Below are 17500 nucleotides of genomic sequence, written 5' to 3' on the forward strand. Positions count from 1 at the left end.
TGTTTCTTCTGCTTGCCTGGAAGGCTGGGTAGTTCTTCTGATCACTGTAGAACTACCTCGTTGTAGTTTAATATAGTGATAGTTGTTGCAGTCGTCATTGATCTAGTGCTTTGGAAAAGCTTGTATTAAAGAAAGAAAATTATTATATCCTAACGATTTAAAAGAGTGTCTTGATTAAGATTTTTTTTAACATTTCTCAAAACGGAGATCACGCAGATCCCACAAAAGATCGGAATAGCAAATTGTCATCATTTGTTAAATGATAAAAGATGAAAATGTATGATCAGGTTTTCGAAATCATTTCAAGCATCTATATTACGCAGACAGTTTATCATTTTTATTTGTTTAGTTTGTTATACTACTAATATATCGCCATATTATCAAGGCTGAAAGCCATCCGAGGATGAGTGTTGTACGCTTAATTGATGATCGATTATGGTTGAATTTGTGCTCATTTTTCGCATTAACTAGTAATCCTTATTAACTCCTTGCTGTGCATCGGATGGATAACATAATACTTAATTCGCTACACCTCATCACAATAAAGGCTCATATAAATGTCGGCCCAGTAGTTTCACAGAAAAAGAAAAAACGCAACGGACAGACAAACAGACAGAGATTAAGAGGAATATAATATAGTCGTAGATTAAGAATGATGAATAGAATAGTAAAAAGCTGATTATTTATGAGGTGCTTCATGACAAGCATTTGTTAATATTAAATTCGAAGACAACCAAGCTGCATCAGATAAACAAAAAGCAATCTCGTGGCACTGTGTTCCGCGGATGGCAAGTTCTCGGAACAAACTCTGTTCATGGAAATTGCGTTTATGTTAGGTACACAGAGGAAGAAAATAAAGTTCTTTGCAGTTGTGGTAGGAGGATGAGATCTGAGAATATTTAAGGTTCAACAAGAGAAAAGTGCCTATTTCTATAGTGAGGCTACCAACACGTTAAATTTTTATTGCTTAATATTTTCTAAAAAATTCTTCTTTGCGTTTTTCTGGTGTTTAAATTTTATATTTGATCTAGTGCTTTGGAAATTTATATTTTTATATTTGAAACCTACACGTGTTTCAAGCATGTTTTGCTATATTCAAGAATTCAGCGATTTGAAAACTATAAATAATAAAAAAAATTTAAATGTTGACAACGACGAGCTTCTTGGTCTTTACATTTCCATTTTTAAAACCGCACATACTATATATAAGTTATAAAAATATATATATGGCAATTAAGCTACATAGTATTCCGCGTTTCGTTCTGGTGAGAATTCTCACGAGAATGAAATGCGGAATATTCCGTGTAGCTTAAATGCCATATATATTTTTATAACTTACTACCTAGCTCTACTTATATATTGAGCACTGTTGAAGCAAACACTGAAAAATTTACGCATAAAATTACATTTTCGTATATTTATGTGATTAAATGAAGTAGTCTATATATATATATATATATATATATATATATATATATATATATATATATATATATGATAAATCAGAAAAGAAAACACATTTCTGGCGTATTTATTCATATAGGTTTAGGAATTTAATATCAACGACAGTTGCGTGTACAATCTGTTTTGTGACAGCCATTGCAGTGACAAAGATTAGCTGTTGTGCCAAAAATTGTAGTTGTTTTTGTACAAAGCTTTCACTATGATAAATAAATCATTTTTTCTCACCAAGTAATATAGATAAGTGAATTATAAAATATAGACCTTGTTAGAGCATATATTTGTTTGCGTGTGTAATTGTGTGTATGTGTATCTGTACATGCGCGCACACACACACACACACACACATATATATATGCATGGTTGCTGCTTTATCTATGTGCATATATATTTTAGGTCTGTATATTGACGTGTGTATGAAAGACAGAACGATTAGAAAAAACAATGAAACACAAGAACAAATCAAATAAACGATAGCTTAAAGTATATATGTATAAACGCATATTTTCTTCGGTAGGAGGGGGAGGAGGAGGGAAAGCCTTTTTGTTTGCACATTTTGTTAAAAAACAATGGACTAGGATCTCCTCCAGCACCATTTTGTCTTTATATATTGGACAAACCGCGCTTTGTTAGAACCTATGCCGCGGAAGCTAAAGATGAAACGAAATAGATATAGTTATCAGGATTTATTGTGGGAGAAAATTAATATTTCCTGGCAAAAGGAGCCAGTCTTAGCCTGAAACCTTTTGTAAAAACAATCATCAGCTTTTGTATACGAAGAAAGTTTCACTTTGAGCATGCAAATGACTTTAGTGACGATATTTCAAGTAGACCTTGTCCTTCATTTAAATCGACTATATATATATATATATTTCTGTAGAAACATATTTTCTTATTATATATCAATCCTTATACAAGAAGCTCAATGTAATTACAGAGCAATATATAGAATAAATGAAAAAATGTTATATTCCAAAATTCATGATGTTGACCATCTTATAATTTATTCCTTTAAGTCAACTGATTTAAAGGAATACATTATAAGATGCCCAACAGCATGAATTTTGGAATATAACTTTTTGTCATGTATTCTCTCTCTCTCTCTCTCTCTCTCTCTCTCTCTCTCTCTCTCTCTATATATATATATATATATATATATATATATATATATATATATATGGTGTCAGAATATTACGAAAATAAAGCAAATAGTGCTCGATCTCGAATGTAAGAGCTAAATACAAATATCTTTTTAAAAACTATACATACTTATTCAACGACCAGTGGTTTCATTGTATAGGTATAGAAACAACATTTTGACTAAAATCCTATACAAAGCATCAGCGACACAGAACATTGTTCTTATACAATGAAGCCGCTGGTTGGTCTTTGGAATATGTATGTATAGTCTTTAAATATATATATATATATATATATATATATATATATATATATATATATATATTTACTATAATAATTATTAAATAATTTTATTTATATTTATATATTGCGCGAACCTTTTCTAGTCTCACACAAAAACCTTTTCTAGTCTCACATCTCAAGCTATATTACTTGTCATATACATACGCGCACACAAACATATGCGCACACGTCCACACACGTACATATATTAACGTTCGCGTACATACACTCACATTCACGTGTATACACACACACACGCTAACGTACACACATGTACTCACATACACGCACACGTATGCACACATAGACAACGTCACTTCCCCTTCAAAGGAAATCCACACATGCGCAAAAGACCACTGGAAACACCTATAAAAGCAAGAGCAGTAAACAGCTTCTTTCTTTTCGGACCAGCTTCCGAGCTGGGCCGTCTACTGGACCGACAGCGTGCCTTTTTGTCAGGCGCACGCACGCGCATGCCTCACGCCACTTGCTACTATGTGGGACAAAAAGCTAGCAGACCATACATACACTTTATACGCTTTCTCTCTCCATAAACTGGATTGACATTCTCACTCTTTCTCTATATATATGCAACTTGTCCCTGAGAATACCTTCGCGTAGCTGACTGCTAACATGGCGCGCAGTTTAACTAATGTGAACCCTCTATCCTTTTCTTTGTCTACACGCTGGACTATCATTCCCATTTTACACTACATTACTCAATTCTCTTCCCACGCGCGAACAAACGATAGTGACCCAAACGTGAGATGAACACACATTTCCTTTTTCCTTCTATACTACCAGTCCCGCAACAAACGATGGTTACATCGCGCGGACATGAACATGTGTTATATCTAAAACATTCATTCTTTCCACAGTAAATAAACGACACGTTTATCTTATCCAACAATTGAGTTTTTGTTTCCTTCATTCCATTCGTTTCATTATTTTCTTTTGTAGTGAGTTAGGGTATTTATATTCTGGCCCGCAACAATATATATATATATATATATATATATATATATATATATATATATATATATATATATATGAAAGTCACTGTGTGTGTTTGTGTGAGTAAGTTCATATCTCATAGGTTCGAAACGGCTGAGCCTATCTTTTGCAAATTTCACACGAAGGTAATTTATATGTCTGGCAGTATTCTTAGATAGGTGTTGTACAGAAATTCATCCGATAAGTACCGAAAATCAAAAAAAAAAAAAATCCAATCTTAAAAATAGTCTTTCTTCTCTTATAGATAAAAAAGAATTTTTACATTGGTGTAACCTTGGCCGGTGTAACGTAAAATATTCCTATGTCAAAATTTGTTTATTATTATTTATAAGAGAAGAAATACTATTTTTAAGATCGTCAAGCCCAAATATCAGCTGACGTAATATTGTAAACAAACACAGACGGAATTTAATGCACGATATTATCATTATTATTTTATTTTATTTTTTTTTTTGCGAATTAGTCCACCAGGAAAATTATTCCTCGTAATATATAATAATTAATAGAGGATTGATTTTATAATAATACATAAGCAATCTGCATAAATTAAAATATCATATTTAAGCGTATTATACAATAGGGCAACGTCAGGCGTTCAGTTAGTAAAAGAGTAAAATCGATTCTTTTCTTCAGTAATTCAGAATCAGTCAGTTATTCTGGCTACGATGCATAATGTTATTTCCTAGTTTAGTCACTAAAATTATTATAAGTTCATTTAGTCACTAAAATTATTATAAGTTCATATTTCGTCGTTCTTGTTGTCAAACGTTTTAGTGTAATCTTTTTATTTTGCAATAAATTGTTGATATATTTGTATACTCTGATATGTTTAAGTAAGGCAAGTATAAGCCACTCATACTCAAACGACATTAACGAGTATCTAATTAATGATTTCTATACTATGTCGAAAACAGAACGACAATATTTCAAACACGGCTGGAGCGCTAAATATTTTGGTTCCGATTTTAGCTGATGGCACCCGAGTCATTAAGTTTTTTAATCTTTTGAAATCAGTACTATATATGAGGTAATATAATTTTCAATAGAGAATTGGCTCTATAATAATAAATATAAAATCTGCATGAATTAAGTGTGTTTCACGCTAATATATATATATATATATATATATATATATATATATATATATATATATATATATATATATATACTTTTTATTTGTTTAACATAAGCATTTATTTGTCGTTACATATTCATGAGCATGTTTGGGTCAGACAGTTACATGTTACTAGAGACCTATTCAGGCGATACTGCTTATACAAAAGTAGAGTCAAGTAATATCGCCTGAAGAGGTCTCTAATTACTTATAATTGACTGACCTAAACATGCTCATGAATGTGTAACGACATATAAATACTCATGTAAAACAAATAGAAAGTATATATCTTGTCCTACTTCGGTATTGAGCACTTGTATAAGAACCTTGTTAAAAATTCATCGGTTGCTTCACCTTCCGAAAATATTAAACGGGAATATATATAAAGAAACTCTGTGTGTGTGTGTGTGTGTGTGTGTGTGTGTGTGTGTGTGTGTGTGTGTGTGTGTGCACAAGTGAGTTCTACCCTATGGACTCGGATACAGCTATGTCGACTTTTTTAAAATTCCACACGAAGATACTTGATGTGTCTGGGAGAGTTCTTACGTAGGTTATGCACATGAGTGTATCCGATAAGTATCAGAAATCCAAAACAGTCTGATTAAAGACGGACGTCCGATTTTGACGAAAGTTAAAACTTTTATACAACCTCATATCACGAGTGCATTTGAAAAGTTTTATCACCGCACAAGCAGAAAGGCTAAGCCTATAAAATCAACTGTAGATTTTTTTTTTTATAAAACGGGGATGCGTTCGAAATGAATGTTTCTTTTTAGAGCATAATTGAACCATGATACTTGCCTTTTGCATTTTAAACTTAAATGAAGCCATTATTTACGGATAATTTTATAAATAAACAGTAGATTCTCTACAGTGCAATGTAAACTAAAATTTATTGTGGACTGCCACTGTGGGGATGCATATGAAGCTTCCTCCCGGTACACTGCATAGGCGAGGTGAGTCCCTAACCAGAGAAGGCAATCAATTGATTTGATTAAAAAATTGGTGATTTCACCGATTTCGATGACAATAATAGTATGAGGGGGGGGACATTTGTTTATCCTCTTTATCATCTGCTCTTCCTGATAGTATGAGGTTCCGCTACAACTAAGTTGTTTGAAAATCCTCGCAGATGATTTGTTTATAGTGGTGAAGACTTTGTGTAGAACCAACCACTCTTTTTGGTATTACTGCTAATCTTTGTCGATGCAGATGACTGCCACAAGACAGAGCATACAGTGGACCACAGGTTTTCACATTAGAGTTTTTTCTTCTGCTAGATGCATGTCTTAATGAAGACTGGTGTTGCATCTCTTCCAGTGAATGAATTGATTAATATATGTACAGTAGTCAAGGAAAACATGTCGTAGTCATCATTAGTAATGAAAATTTGGTAAATTGAATTATTTAAGGGGATGGCTCATCAAGAATTTTTTCACGTTGGACTTGAAAACAACCATATTGTAGTCAGTTGGAAAGCAGGAAAACGGGACAGAGTTCCACAGGCGTGCAGTTCTAACAAACACGCTTTGTTCATGGAATCTACGCTTAGGTTTAGGCACAGATAAAGAATGGGGGAAATTATTGATAGTGATTTCAGCTAGACAAGTGTTTTTCGTGAAAGTTTGGCGAGGGGAGACCATAGATTGGAGCTCAGACGAGCACTTGCCATGAACATAACGATAAAGCAGAGACAGGCTCGCAACTGCTCTTCTGTGAGAAAGAGGTTGCAAGGAAGAGAAAATTGCTTCCCCTACTAGGCTACAAAGTTTACTTTGAAGTATGTCAAAGCAGGATAAGCAGCTTCTAGCAGCTCCTGCCCAGATATGGCAGCAGTACGCCATCTTTGGACGTACTTGGCTCTTATACAGGTAGAGAATTGCATCAGCAGTGAGATATCTACTGGAGCGGTAGAACGATTCCACCATTTCCCAGAAAAATAACAGAAAACTTCTGTTTAATTATACATATTTTTATTTTTTCGATTTTTTTCATTATTTTTATTTTTGGCGTTGAAATAAAAATTAAACTATATAAGTTCTATACATATCACGAGCGTTTTCGATTTCTCATTGAGTTATCGTCAGGTGAAAAGGTAAAATGGCAATTTTAAACTGGCGGGCTGATTTGCTTGACGAATTTCTCACCGTGCATTACCAAGGCAATGCTAAACAAATCATCGCAAAGTGAAAACGAAGTGCAATACTGTTCTGTTCACAAATTAATTATACCTGTTCTAAGACAGATATTTTTCTATGTATATAAAAGAATTAGCTTGTTAATAACGCCTTCATGTAAAAGTGTCATAGGTGATAATTAATATCCTATGATCGTGTTTCATTTTTTAAATGCTTTTTTTTCCACGCAGTCAAACCATTCTATTTAATACGAGGGTCGTTCCAAAAGCAAGGCTTCCAGAATTTATTTTTCTACACGACACTTTTGCCAGCAATGAACAATAACTGTGGACGGACGTCCAGAGCGTGCTTTGTCATGCGAGGTCGTTCCAAAAGTAAAGTCCCCTATGTTCTTTAACTAAAAAAAAATTGAAGAGCTACGAAGACAGGAGTGGTACCATTAAAACAAACGACATTTTTTTGCTCCAGAATTTATTTTTCTACATAATCACCACCATTTCCAATGCACTTTTGCCGGCTGCTTTTTTTAGAGTCTCACACAGGCAATATCTGCAACAGAGTGATGAAATTCTCAGGTTATGAACACATAAATTCTATCATCACAACAATGCAATTTGCATTCCCCTCTGATCCATTCGGGTGGAATAAAAAAAAAGGATGCATTATTATTGGAAAGCCCCTCGTAATATATTTGAAGATGTGTTTGGAAAGAAGGAAAACGTGTTTTAAGATTTCTTGAAAGAGTTAAGTTTGAAGATCTTCATCTTTCAAACGAGTCGAACTGAAATTCTTGCCCTCATCTCAAAAGTATGATGCAAGGAATTGAATTATCCAAGTGCACGGACAAGAAGTAAATTAACATTCGACACCGCCATCAACGCCTCGGTTGTAAAACACGAATAAGCTCTAAAGTCATCATGTAGCAATGTTCAGAAGAAAGCGACTTGAATGTATTGAACTTTTGAAGAAGATGTGCATCTCTGCATTCTTTTGAAGAGTGGGCGTTCAATTTATTTTTATGTGACAACTGAATCAGCCAAAAGATTACAATATACGTTTTTGGAAATAATGGAAACTATTGTTTATGTTTAATTATGTTAAATTCTAATTCTACCTATTTTTCTCTATGAGTCGAAAGTTGTTGCGTTTTTCTTTTGTTTTTGTTTAGTTTCTATTGATTGTCATCTTTTGACGAAGATTAAAAACGCAAAACAACTGTTTTCATTCTTGCCATTGTTATTTCGTTTTGAATAAATTCTTTTTCTTATTATTGTAACCTTATTATTTGTCTAATCTAGTTAAATTTTCAATCCACACACACACACTACTCACATAAAATTAATATACGAAAGTATAGATTTATGCGTAAACTTTAAGTATTTACTTCAAAAGTGCTCAATACGTAGGTAGAGCTAGTTAGTAATTTATAAAATATATATGGCGATTAAGCTACACTGAATATTCGGCGTTTCATCCACTCTGAGTGGATGAAACGCCGAATATTCAGTGTAGCTTAATCGCCATAGTGAATGAAACGCCGAATATTCAGTGTAGCTGAATCGCCATATATATTTTATAAATTACTATATATATATATATATATATATATATATATATATATATATATATATATATATATGTGTGTGTGTGGGGGGTGTATAATGAGAATGTGTGTGTGTGTGTGTGAGGACACTTCTCAACCGATATATTCAACGAATATTATTCTTTATTAGTTGTTGTTTTTTTAATCTTTTATTTTGTTTTTTTTTATTCACAACGTTTCGGCCAACTATTCCTCTGGCCTTCGTCAAAAAACAAAACAAAACAATAAAAGATAAAAAAAAAACAACAACTAATAAAGATGAGAATAATAGTCCGAAATAAAAGTAAATTAATATATAATGCTCATCTCAAAAATGGATTCCAATTAAGGAATAATATATATAAAAAAATATTCAAGTCTGAATTTACAATTTAATGGCTGATTTGAATTATTGTGGAATTAAATTTCCTAATAAAATTAAAGCGAGGTGTGGGGGAGATAAATTGACTATTTTGTTTGCTTGGCTTTGTTTTTTGCGTGTGTTTTATTGTGCTGGTAGCTGTAAAAACCGGTTGTAGTTGGACACCACATCAATCACGTTCAATACATGATGGTAATGTTTTATTATTCTTTTCCTGTTTTTCACTTTGCTTTTGTGTGTGGGTGTGTGGAGGGGTTCTTATGTTATTTTTTTACATTTTTGTTTTGATGAAGTGTGACACGATTAGGTATTTCACTGGTGCGATATTAATTAAGTTAAAATAATTATGCATTAATTAATAAAAAACAAAGAGAATTGCACGAACTCTCAGTGACAAATATCATCAATTATAATGTTCCATTATAATTAATCATTCTGTTTGAAGAATCAAGGTTATGTTTATCGTGTTTGGATAAGAAAAAATTAATTTTTTTTTTTTAAATATCTTAAGCTAAATTGACATGCAGTAACATGTAATGTTTCAATTACAGTTTAAAAGGCCACGTGTTCCATATTAGTGTAACAGGCAGCAAGGACAGCTGCACGACTTAAGTGAATTACAACATGTATTATTATTCTTCATTGGACTACAGTTCTCATCTCGAATGTGATTTCCACAACGTTTCGGTCGATATAACCTCCGACCTTCTTCAGCTGTATCTTGTCGAACTCGGGAATGTTTCTGTCGAACTCGGGAATTTGGACGGAATTTCGAGCGGAACCCTTTATTTACGTCACGGGGGTTAGTAAGGATCCGTGGCGCAGTGGTTAGAGTACTGAGAAAAATCAATTGTAAAAGTGATATTCTCCTGAAGGTTGAAGGTTCAATCCTCAGTGTAGGCGACCGAGATATACATTTGTGAATTGCTTAGGACCTCTATTCAGTCATGGCTGACGGAACAAGAGCACGCTACCCCCGAAACGTTGTGAAAATCACACTCAAGATGAGAACAGTAGTCTGATGAAGAATAATAATACATATAACCAATCCTCATCTCAAAAATTCAGAAACATCGAATTACAACAGTTTTGAACAATCATTTTCAGTTAGAATTTAAGAAGTGACAGGGTCTAGTGGTTAACGACACGGACTGACGACGTAAATGTTCCAAGTTCGAATCTAGTTCATCCATCAAAAATCACTTTCACTTCAAATGTTGCCGACCTTCTCGTGGTCCCTCTCGTTAGTACCTGATGTCTTTTTAAAAAAAAAATTCTGGCTAGAAAATTATCGGGAAAACCAATATCAACAATAGAATTTTAGATTCATACGGTATGATGATCAGTTAACAGTTAAGAGGAATTATTCCTGACTATTATTTGGAATTAATGTACATCACTAAGTTGTGTTTACAATTTAAGAATGTTACCGTAATATATTAGAAAATTGAATTATTCAACACTACTTTCGGAAAGATAGATTTTAATTATGATTTAAAAAAATTTAAATACCCAACCGGTATCCAAATTTTGTTTAAGATTAAAATAAAAATTAGGAACTCACCTGCCCTATCTGCCCTATAATATTTATAAAATAAAATCTCTATTGTGAGAAACGCAGACTTCTATTGACTGATCAATGGAAGAATAGCAAAAACATTGCTAAGGATTAATGATTGTTTAAGAAATTCATCTGAGGTGTAAGTTCTTAATGAAAGGATCAACTCTTGATGGATTCCTCAGACAGATAAGCAGAAAGGGGGTGAGAAAAAGAGAGAAGTTGACAACGGATCGCAAACAGGAATCAAAAGATGAATTGAATTCTCTTTAATTCGACCTGCTTTAATGCACACAAGCATAAAGTAAATATGGAAGCTTCTCTACAAAGGTTTCACACTAGTGAAATTCATCAACTTGTTTTGTTTTCAACAAGAGCATCATAATTTTTCGTTTTTGTTATTCTTACCCAGCTGTGTTCATTTCAATTGTTCACGGTGAGACTTTTATGACTTTGCCAATCAATAGTAATCCAAGTCACCAAACAAGTTTCGCGAGCATCAAAGTGCTGTGGATCTTAAAACACAGTGTTAGCAAGAGCATTGACAGAAGAAAAAGTTTGGAACTTATGGAGTTATTGTTTTACCAGACTACAGAAGTATCCTGTGTTGGGTTATAATTTGTTAGTCGTGTGCGCTTCGATTCTAACTATCTGTATTGCCACTTTTATTCTAAGGAATGCATGTGTGTTATAGTGTTCTTTGCTACAGATATGAAGAGGTTTGATTGTGTAAACAATGTTTGTTCTTTGTACTTGCTGTATTGCATCCCAATAGGTACGCACGCAGTTGGTCATAGTGCAAGGCCTGCTGTCTATGTCTATATGCATGCGTGTGTGTGTGTGTGTGTGTGTGTAGAGAGAGAGAGAGAGAGAGAGAGAGAGAGAGAATTATATATATATATATATATATATATATAATTAATTAATTTATATATGGTATACAGAACTCATACATAGATACACATAAATAATATAAACCTATACACATGTATAGAAATATATATACATACACAAGAGTAATATACACGAGTAATATATATATACATATATATATACATATGTGTGTGTGTTTATGTGTAGAGAGAGAAAGCGAGAACTAAGACAGATTTATGACAGTACATATATATATATATATATATATATATATATATATATATATATATATATATATGTTGACATAATTTCTAACCAGTATCCAATTATTACAAAAAGAAAAAAAAACGTGCCTTATAGATTATATATCAATTCCGGCAACGAAGACATTTTAAAAATGGTGGTATAAATAGCCACATTAAATACAACCAAAATATACAGGATGAGACAATACAGAAATAGAAAAGATATCTGGTTTAGCACACTATATCTACAAAATATTTAGTCAAGTTGTCCCGGAAGTTTAACACAGCTACTGTTAAAGAAGACAAAACGAACAACAGAAAAGCGAATATCAGTACAGCTAACACAGAAAGAAAAAAATTCTGCAAAACCTAAAATTAAATTTTTCTAACAAAACAAATAAAAAAAATGTCACAATACAAGATAAATTTTAATGACAAAACAAATAAAAAAAATGTCACAATACGAGATAAATTTTAATGACAAAACAAATAAAAAATGTCACAATACAAGATAAATTTTAATGACAAAACAAATAAAAAATGTCACAATACAAGATAAATTTTAATGACAAAACAAATAAAAAATGTCACAATACAAGATAAATTTTAATGAAAAAACAAATAAAAAAATGTCACAATACAAGATAAATTTTAATGACAAAACAAATAAAAAATGTCACAATACAAGATAAATTTTAATGACAAAACAAATAAAAAATGTCACAATACAAGATAAATTTTAATGACAAAACAAATAAAAAAATGTCACAATACAAGATAAATTTTAATGACAAAACAAATAAAAAATGTCACAATACAAGATAAATTTTAATAACAAAACAAATAAAAAAATGTCACAATACAAGATAAATTTTAATGACAAAACAAATAAAAAAATGTCACAATACAAGATAAATTTTAATAACAAAACAAAAAAAAATGTCACAATACAAGATAAATTTTAATGACAAAACAAATAAAAAAATGTCACAATACAAATTAAATTTTTCTAACAAAACAAATAAAAAAATGTCACAATACAAGATAAATTTTAATGACAAAACAAATAAAAAAATGTCACAATACAAGATAAATTTTAATGACAAAACAAATAAAAAAATGTCACAATACAAGATGAATTTTAATGACAAAAATAGGAGAGATCCTAACAAATGCGGAAAATTGTGAAGAAAGCATCAATTCAAAAAACTTGCTTCTTGCAATATCCTGAAATCAATAATTTATGAAACAAAGGCGCCAAACTTTTATGCTAATGTGAATTATTCTTCCGCGATGGTTTGGAACCAAATTAATATAACATTAGAAGAATACCAGTCTCAGGAAGAGTAAAATTAATTCGCCAAACAGAAAAGTTTTGTACCGTTTTATGCATGGTTAAAATCAATATATAATCGTTAAAATTCCACCCAAATCTGATATATTTGAATTTTCAAATGCAAGGTATTCCTTTATATTATGCCACCTAAAACCTCTTTAAAATACCCAAAAGACATTGAAATTTGATGAATATTTTTTATTAATTTTTATTACCAATTGTTTTCTAGAAAAATCGTAGGTATCACAATTATCAAGCAGGATTCTGCCCTCTTTTTACTGCCTTTGCATAAAAGTAAATTAAAGCAAATATAGCTTACATTTGGACTATTTACGCCTAAATAGAATGTTAAAAAACTGATAATCAAGGATTAATTGGTTTAGGAGTGAATCCTGTAATACAGATTTATAAAAACACCTTACTTTTAAAGATAGAGATAATAAAATTAAAAGAGAGAGGTATACAATAAATGACGGATATGATAAATAAACAAATGAATAATAAGGTTTTGAATGGGCAAATTGTTTATATTGTTTGACTATTATTCTCCTCTTGAGTGTTATTTGTGCATGGCTTCAGTCGGATTGTCCTTCGACCGTCCTCAGGCATTTTTGGTTGTTGTTTGGAAAAGAAAATATAAAAGTTACTGGCTCCATAGATATTTTCGTATTTCGTGAGTTAGTCTCTAATTTTATGGTTATTGTTTCGAATGTGTGATTCTTTCTGTTTTTTTTTGTTTTTTCTAAACAACAACCAACACGCCTGAGGACAGTCGAAGGACAATCCAGCCGAAACGTTGCACAAATAACATTCAAGATGAGAACAATAGTCCGATCAATAAAAATAATTTAAATAAACAATAAGAATTCCAATAAAAGAATACAGTTCAATTTTCAATTTCTATCTTTACCTCCTATATACATTCTCCATGATTTATTCGTCCCTCAGTCAAGAAATAAAGATGTTTATTGTGTGAGCTATTATGCTTCCTGCTTTCTTTGGACTATATTTTAAAGTAATGATAACGTATATGTTTGTTTAAAATCTTAAATGGTTCGATTAAAAAAGTCCGGAAATCGCTCACGACAAAACATGAAGCCGTTTAATGCAAGGGGCCAAAAGGAACGGAAGACGATTAATTCAAAGACAGGAGATGCTTATTGACTTTAATCTTGAAAAAAATATCAACGTTATTAAAAAAAAAAGGCCTTTGTTCCGTCTCGAAAAACAATAGATAATCCCTGTTGGGGTGGTTGTACATGTAATTGTGAGGAAATGGTTGTACAATCACCGACCACACCTCTCTTGAATTGTCACTGCTTGAGTCCAGTGGCAAGGAGAAGTCCAGGACGACTGGAAATAATGCCGAGATAAGCAGAGAGTACATACACTATTGAAATTCCCAAATTGTCAGCCATTTTAGTAATGACCAGGCTCGACGTTGCTTACCTTCTGTGATCTAATGCGAACCGGTGTATTAATGTGATTATTCCATACAATGTTATAATTAGGAGGAAAGCAGTAAGGAGGGAAAGAGTTCCACAAGCTTGCAGTTCTTAGAAAAATCTACTGAAATAGGAATATGTATTACAATGAGGTACCTAACAATAAATTAATGAAGACCATTAGACCAACGAGTCAAACGAACTGGAACAAAGGAAGCAGGGAAATAAAGCGATTTAATTTTGCATTATAACATGTATTTGTATCACAATGTTTATAATCTGACTTTATAAATAAAATTGGCCTCAAATGATTCTTATGAATCTCCTCTATTCTGTATTTAGAATTATCTTTGGATTAGAAATCGCAAACCTTTCATGACCATAATCGACAACACTATTCAAGATAATCTCTTAATGTCTTGTATGACATTTACTCTTGCACTAATCTGTACAGGAGTATAACATCTATTATATTTACCGGAGTATAATATCTATGTTTACAGGAGTATAGCATCTATTATGTTTACAGGAGTATAACATCTGCTATATGTAGTATTTTTCATTTTATCAGAAAACCCCCAATATCACCTCTGTTCTGTCTTGAAAGGCAATGGATACCTTTTTAAGGATAGCTTTGTATGTAACTGTAAAGCAAAGGTTGCACAATCTTCAGCAGCGCCTCTCCTGAATCGACTGCGTGATTCCAGCGGCAAGAAGAAGTCCAGGACAAATAGAAACAATGCTGAGATAGACAGAGAACGCATACAGCACCTGGTATTCCAAAACAGACACCCATTTCGTATTGACCTTCCTCAACATCACTTAATTTCAATGATTTGATGGGAACTGATGTGTCATTGTGATTATTCCAATGATATTTATGCAATCCAATTTTTAAAACCAAATCGATTAATATGATTTTTCAAAAAAGTACATATTTGATATTCTTCAGCAACGTGGCCTACTTATTAATTAGTTTCTCTGTTAAATAAATCACAATATTTTTTTTTGCGGGGTGGGGGGCGAGCAGTCAAATTCTCTGATCCCTTTGAAATATGTTTTTGGTAACCTGCCAATAGTTGGAAGCTAAAATAAGTCTAGGATTGTAAATTAATTAAAAAAAAAATCAAAGGACTTACCTTTTTTAGAGAATTTGTAAAAATCAGATTCGTAAAGTGACCTTGTCATGCCAAAGTCTCCAATCTTTACGGTTTTATTTGAATGCACGAGACAATTTCTGCACGCCAAGTCCCTGAAATGATGAAAAACAAAAACAGATATATTAAGAAAGAAAGAAATTAATCTCATAAGAAAAAAAAAAGAAAAGAAATATTTGGAAAATCGTTACCTGCACTGTTATTACATTTTTTTAATATAACTAAAAAGTATAATAATAAATAAATTATCAGTTAATTAATGAAGAGAATACTAAAAAGGACTTATAATGCTTAATGAATAGATTGTCAGTTAATTGATGAAAAAAAATACTATGAAAGGACTGAAAATTATTGATGAACAGATTGTCAGTTAATTGATGAAAATAATACTATAAAAGGACTGAAAATTATTAATGAATAGATTGTCGGTTAATTGATGAAAAGAATACTATAAAAGGACTGAAAATTATTAATGAATAGATTGCCAGTTAATTGATGAAAAAAATACTATGAAAGGACTGAAAATTATTAATGAATAGATTGCCAGTTAATTGATGAAAAGAATACTATAAAAGGACTGAAAATTATTAATGAATAGATTGCCAGTTAATTAATGAAAAAAATACTATGAAAGGACTGAAAATTATTGATGAACAGATTGTCAGTTAATTGATGAAAATAATACTATAAAAGGACTGAAAATTATTAATGAATAGATTGTCGGTTAATTGATGAAAAGAATACTATAAAAGGACTGAAAATTATTAATGAATAGATTGCCAGTTAATTGATGAAAAAAATACTATGAAAGGACTGAAAATTATTAATGAATAGATTGCCAGTTAATTGATGAAAAGAATACTATAAAAGGACTGAAAATTATTAATGAATAGATTGCCAGTTAATTAATGAAAAAAATACTATGAAAGGACTGAAAATTATTGATGAATAGATTGCCAGTTAATTGATGAAAAGAATACTATAAAAGGACTGAAAATTATTGATGAATAGATTGTCAGTTAATTGATGAAAAGAATGCTATGAAGGACTGAAAATGATTAATGGAATGTACATAATTTGCTTATTCATATGGACAGGTTATGACAAATATTTCTGGATATTAAATATGAAGACGACCATGCTGCAGTTTTAAGGGAAGCAATCGCATAATAATGTATTCCACAGATGGTAAATTATAAAGAAAAAAAAAACGCTTATGGTTGATTTTTATTTAGAGAGCACGATTTGTATTTTAAATTAATTTCCGATGGCCGTTATTGTCTGACTTGTTATTTGTTTCCCAATATAAGTCCTTCTGAATTTTTGAGATGACGTTTGATGATTTGGAGTATTTGGATTATTCGGACTACTGTTTACATCTTGAGTGTTCTTTTTACGATGCTTTGGTCGATGTAACCCTGTACAAGGATACATGGCATAGTGGATTTAAGATACTTTGTAAAATTCAGTTGTAAATTACACTTTTCTGGAGGTTGACGGTTTAATCCTCAGTGTGTGCGGCACTCAAAATACGATTGTGAATTACTTAGTACATCTACTAAGTCAAGACTGACTGAAAGAGAGCATGTTACACTTGTAGATTAAATAAACGATTCTGTTCACAATTCCACGCATATATCTACGTTTGACAGAAAGATTCCAGAGTTTGACAAGATACACCTAGTCAGAGGTTACACTGAAAGAAATAGTGTGTGATTAACGCTCAAGATGAGAACAATAGTCTTAATAACCCAAATAATATGTAAGTCTTTT

The 17500-nt window shown here is 31.7% G+C and overlaps 1 protein-coding gene across 1 annotated transcript in view; it reads right to left on the reverse strand.

Annotated features, from left to right (window-relative positions):
• The window catches only part of LOC145243442 (uncharacterized), a 1410572-nt gene that overhangs the window by 138405 nt on the left and 1254667 nt on the right, over positions 1 to 17500 (reverse strand). The window contains exon 16 of the mRNA XM_080106334.1: positions 15710 to 15822. Coding sequence (XP_079962460.1) covers positions 15710 to 15822 — 113 coding nt within the window. The remainder of the gene's footprint in view (positions 1 to 15709; positions 15823 to 17500) is intronic.

Source organism: Euprymna scolopes, chromosome 22, assembly GCF_053919585.1.
Source record: "Euprymna scolopes isolate OS-2025 chromosome 22, ASM5391958v1, whole genome shotgun sequence".
In the NCBI taxonomy this organism is placed as follows: Eukaryota; Metazoa; Mollusca; class Cephalopoda; order Sepiida; family Sepiolidae; genus Euprymna; species Euprymna scolopes.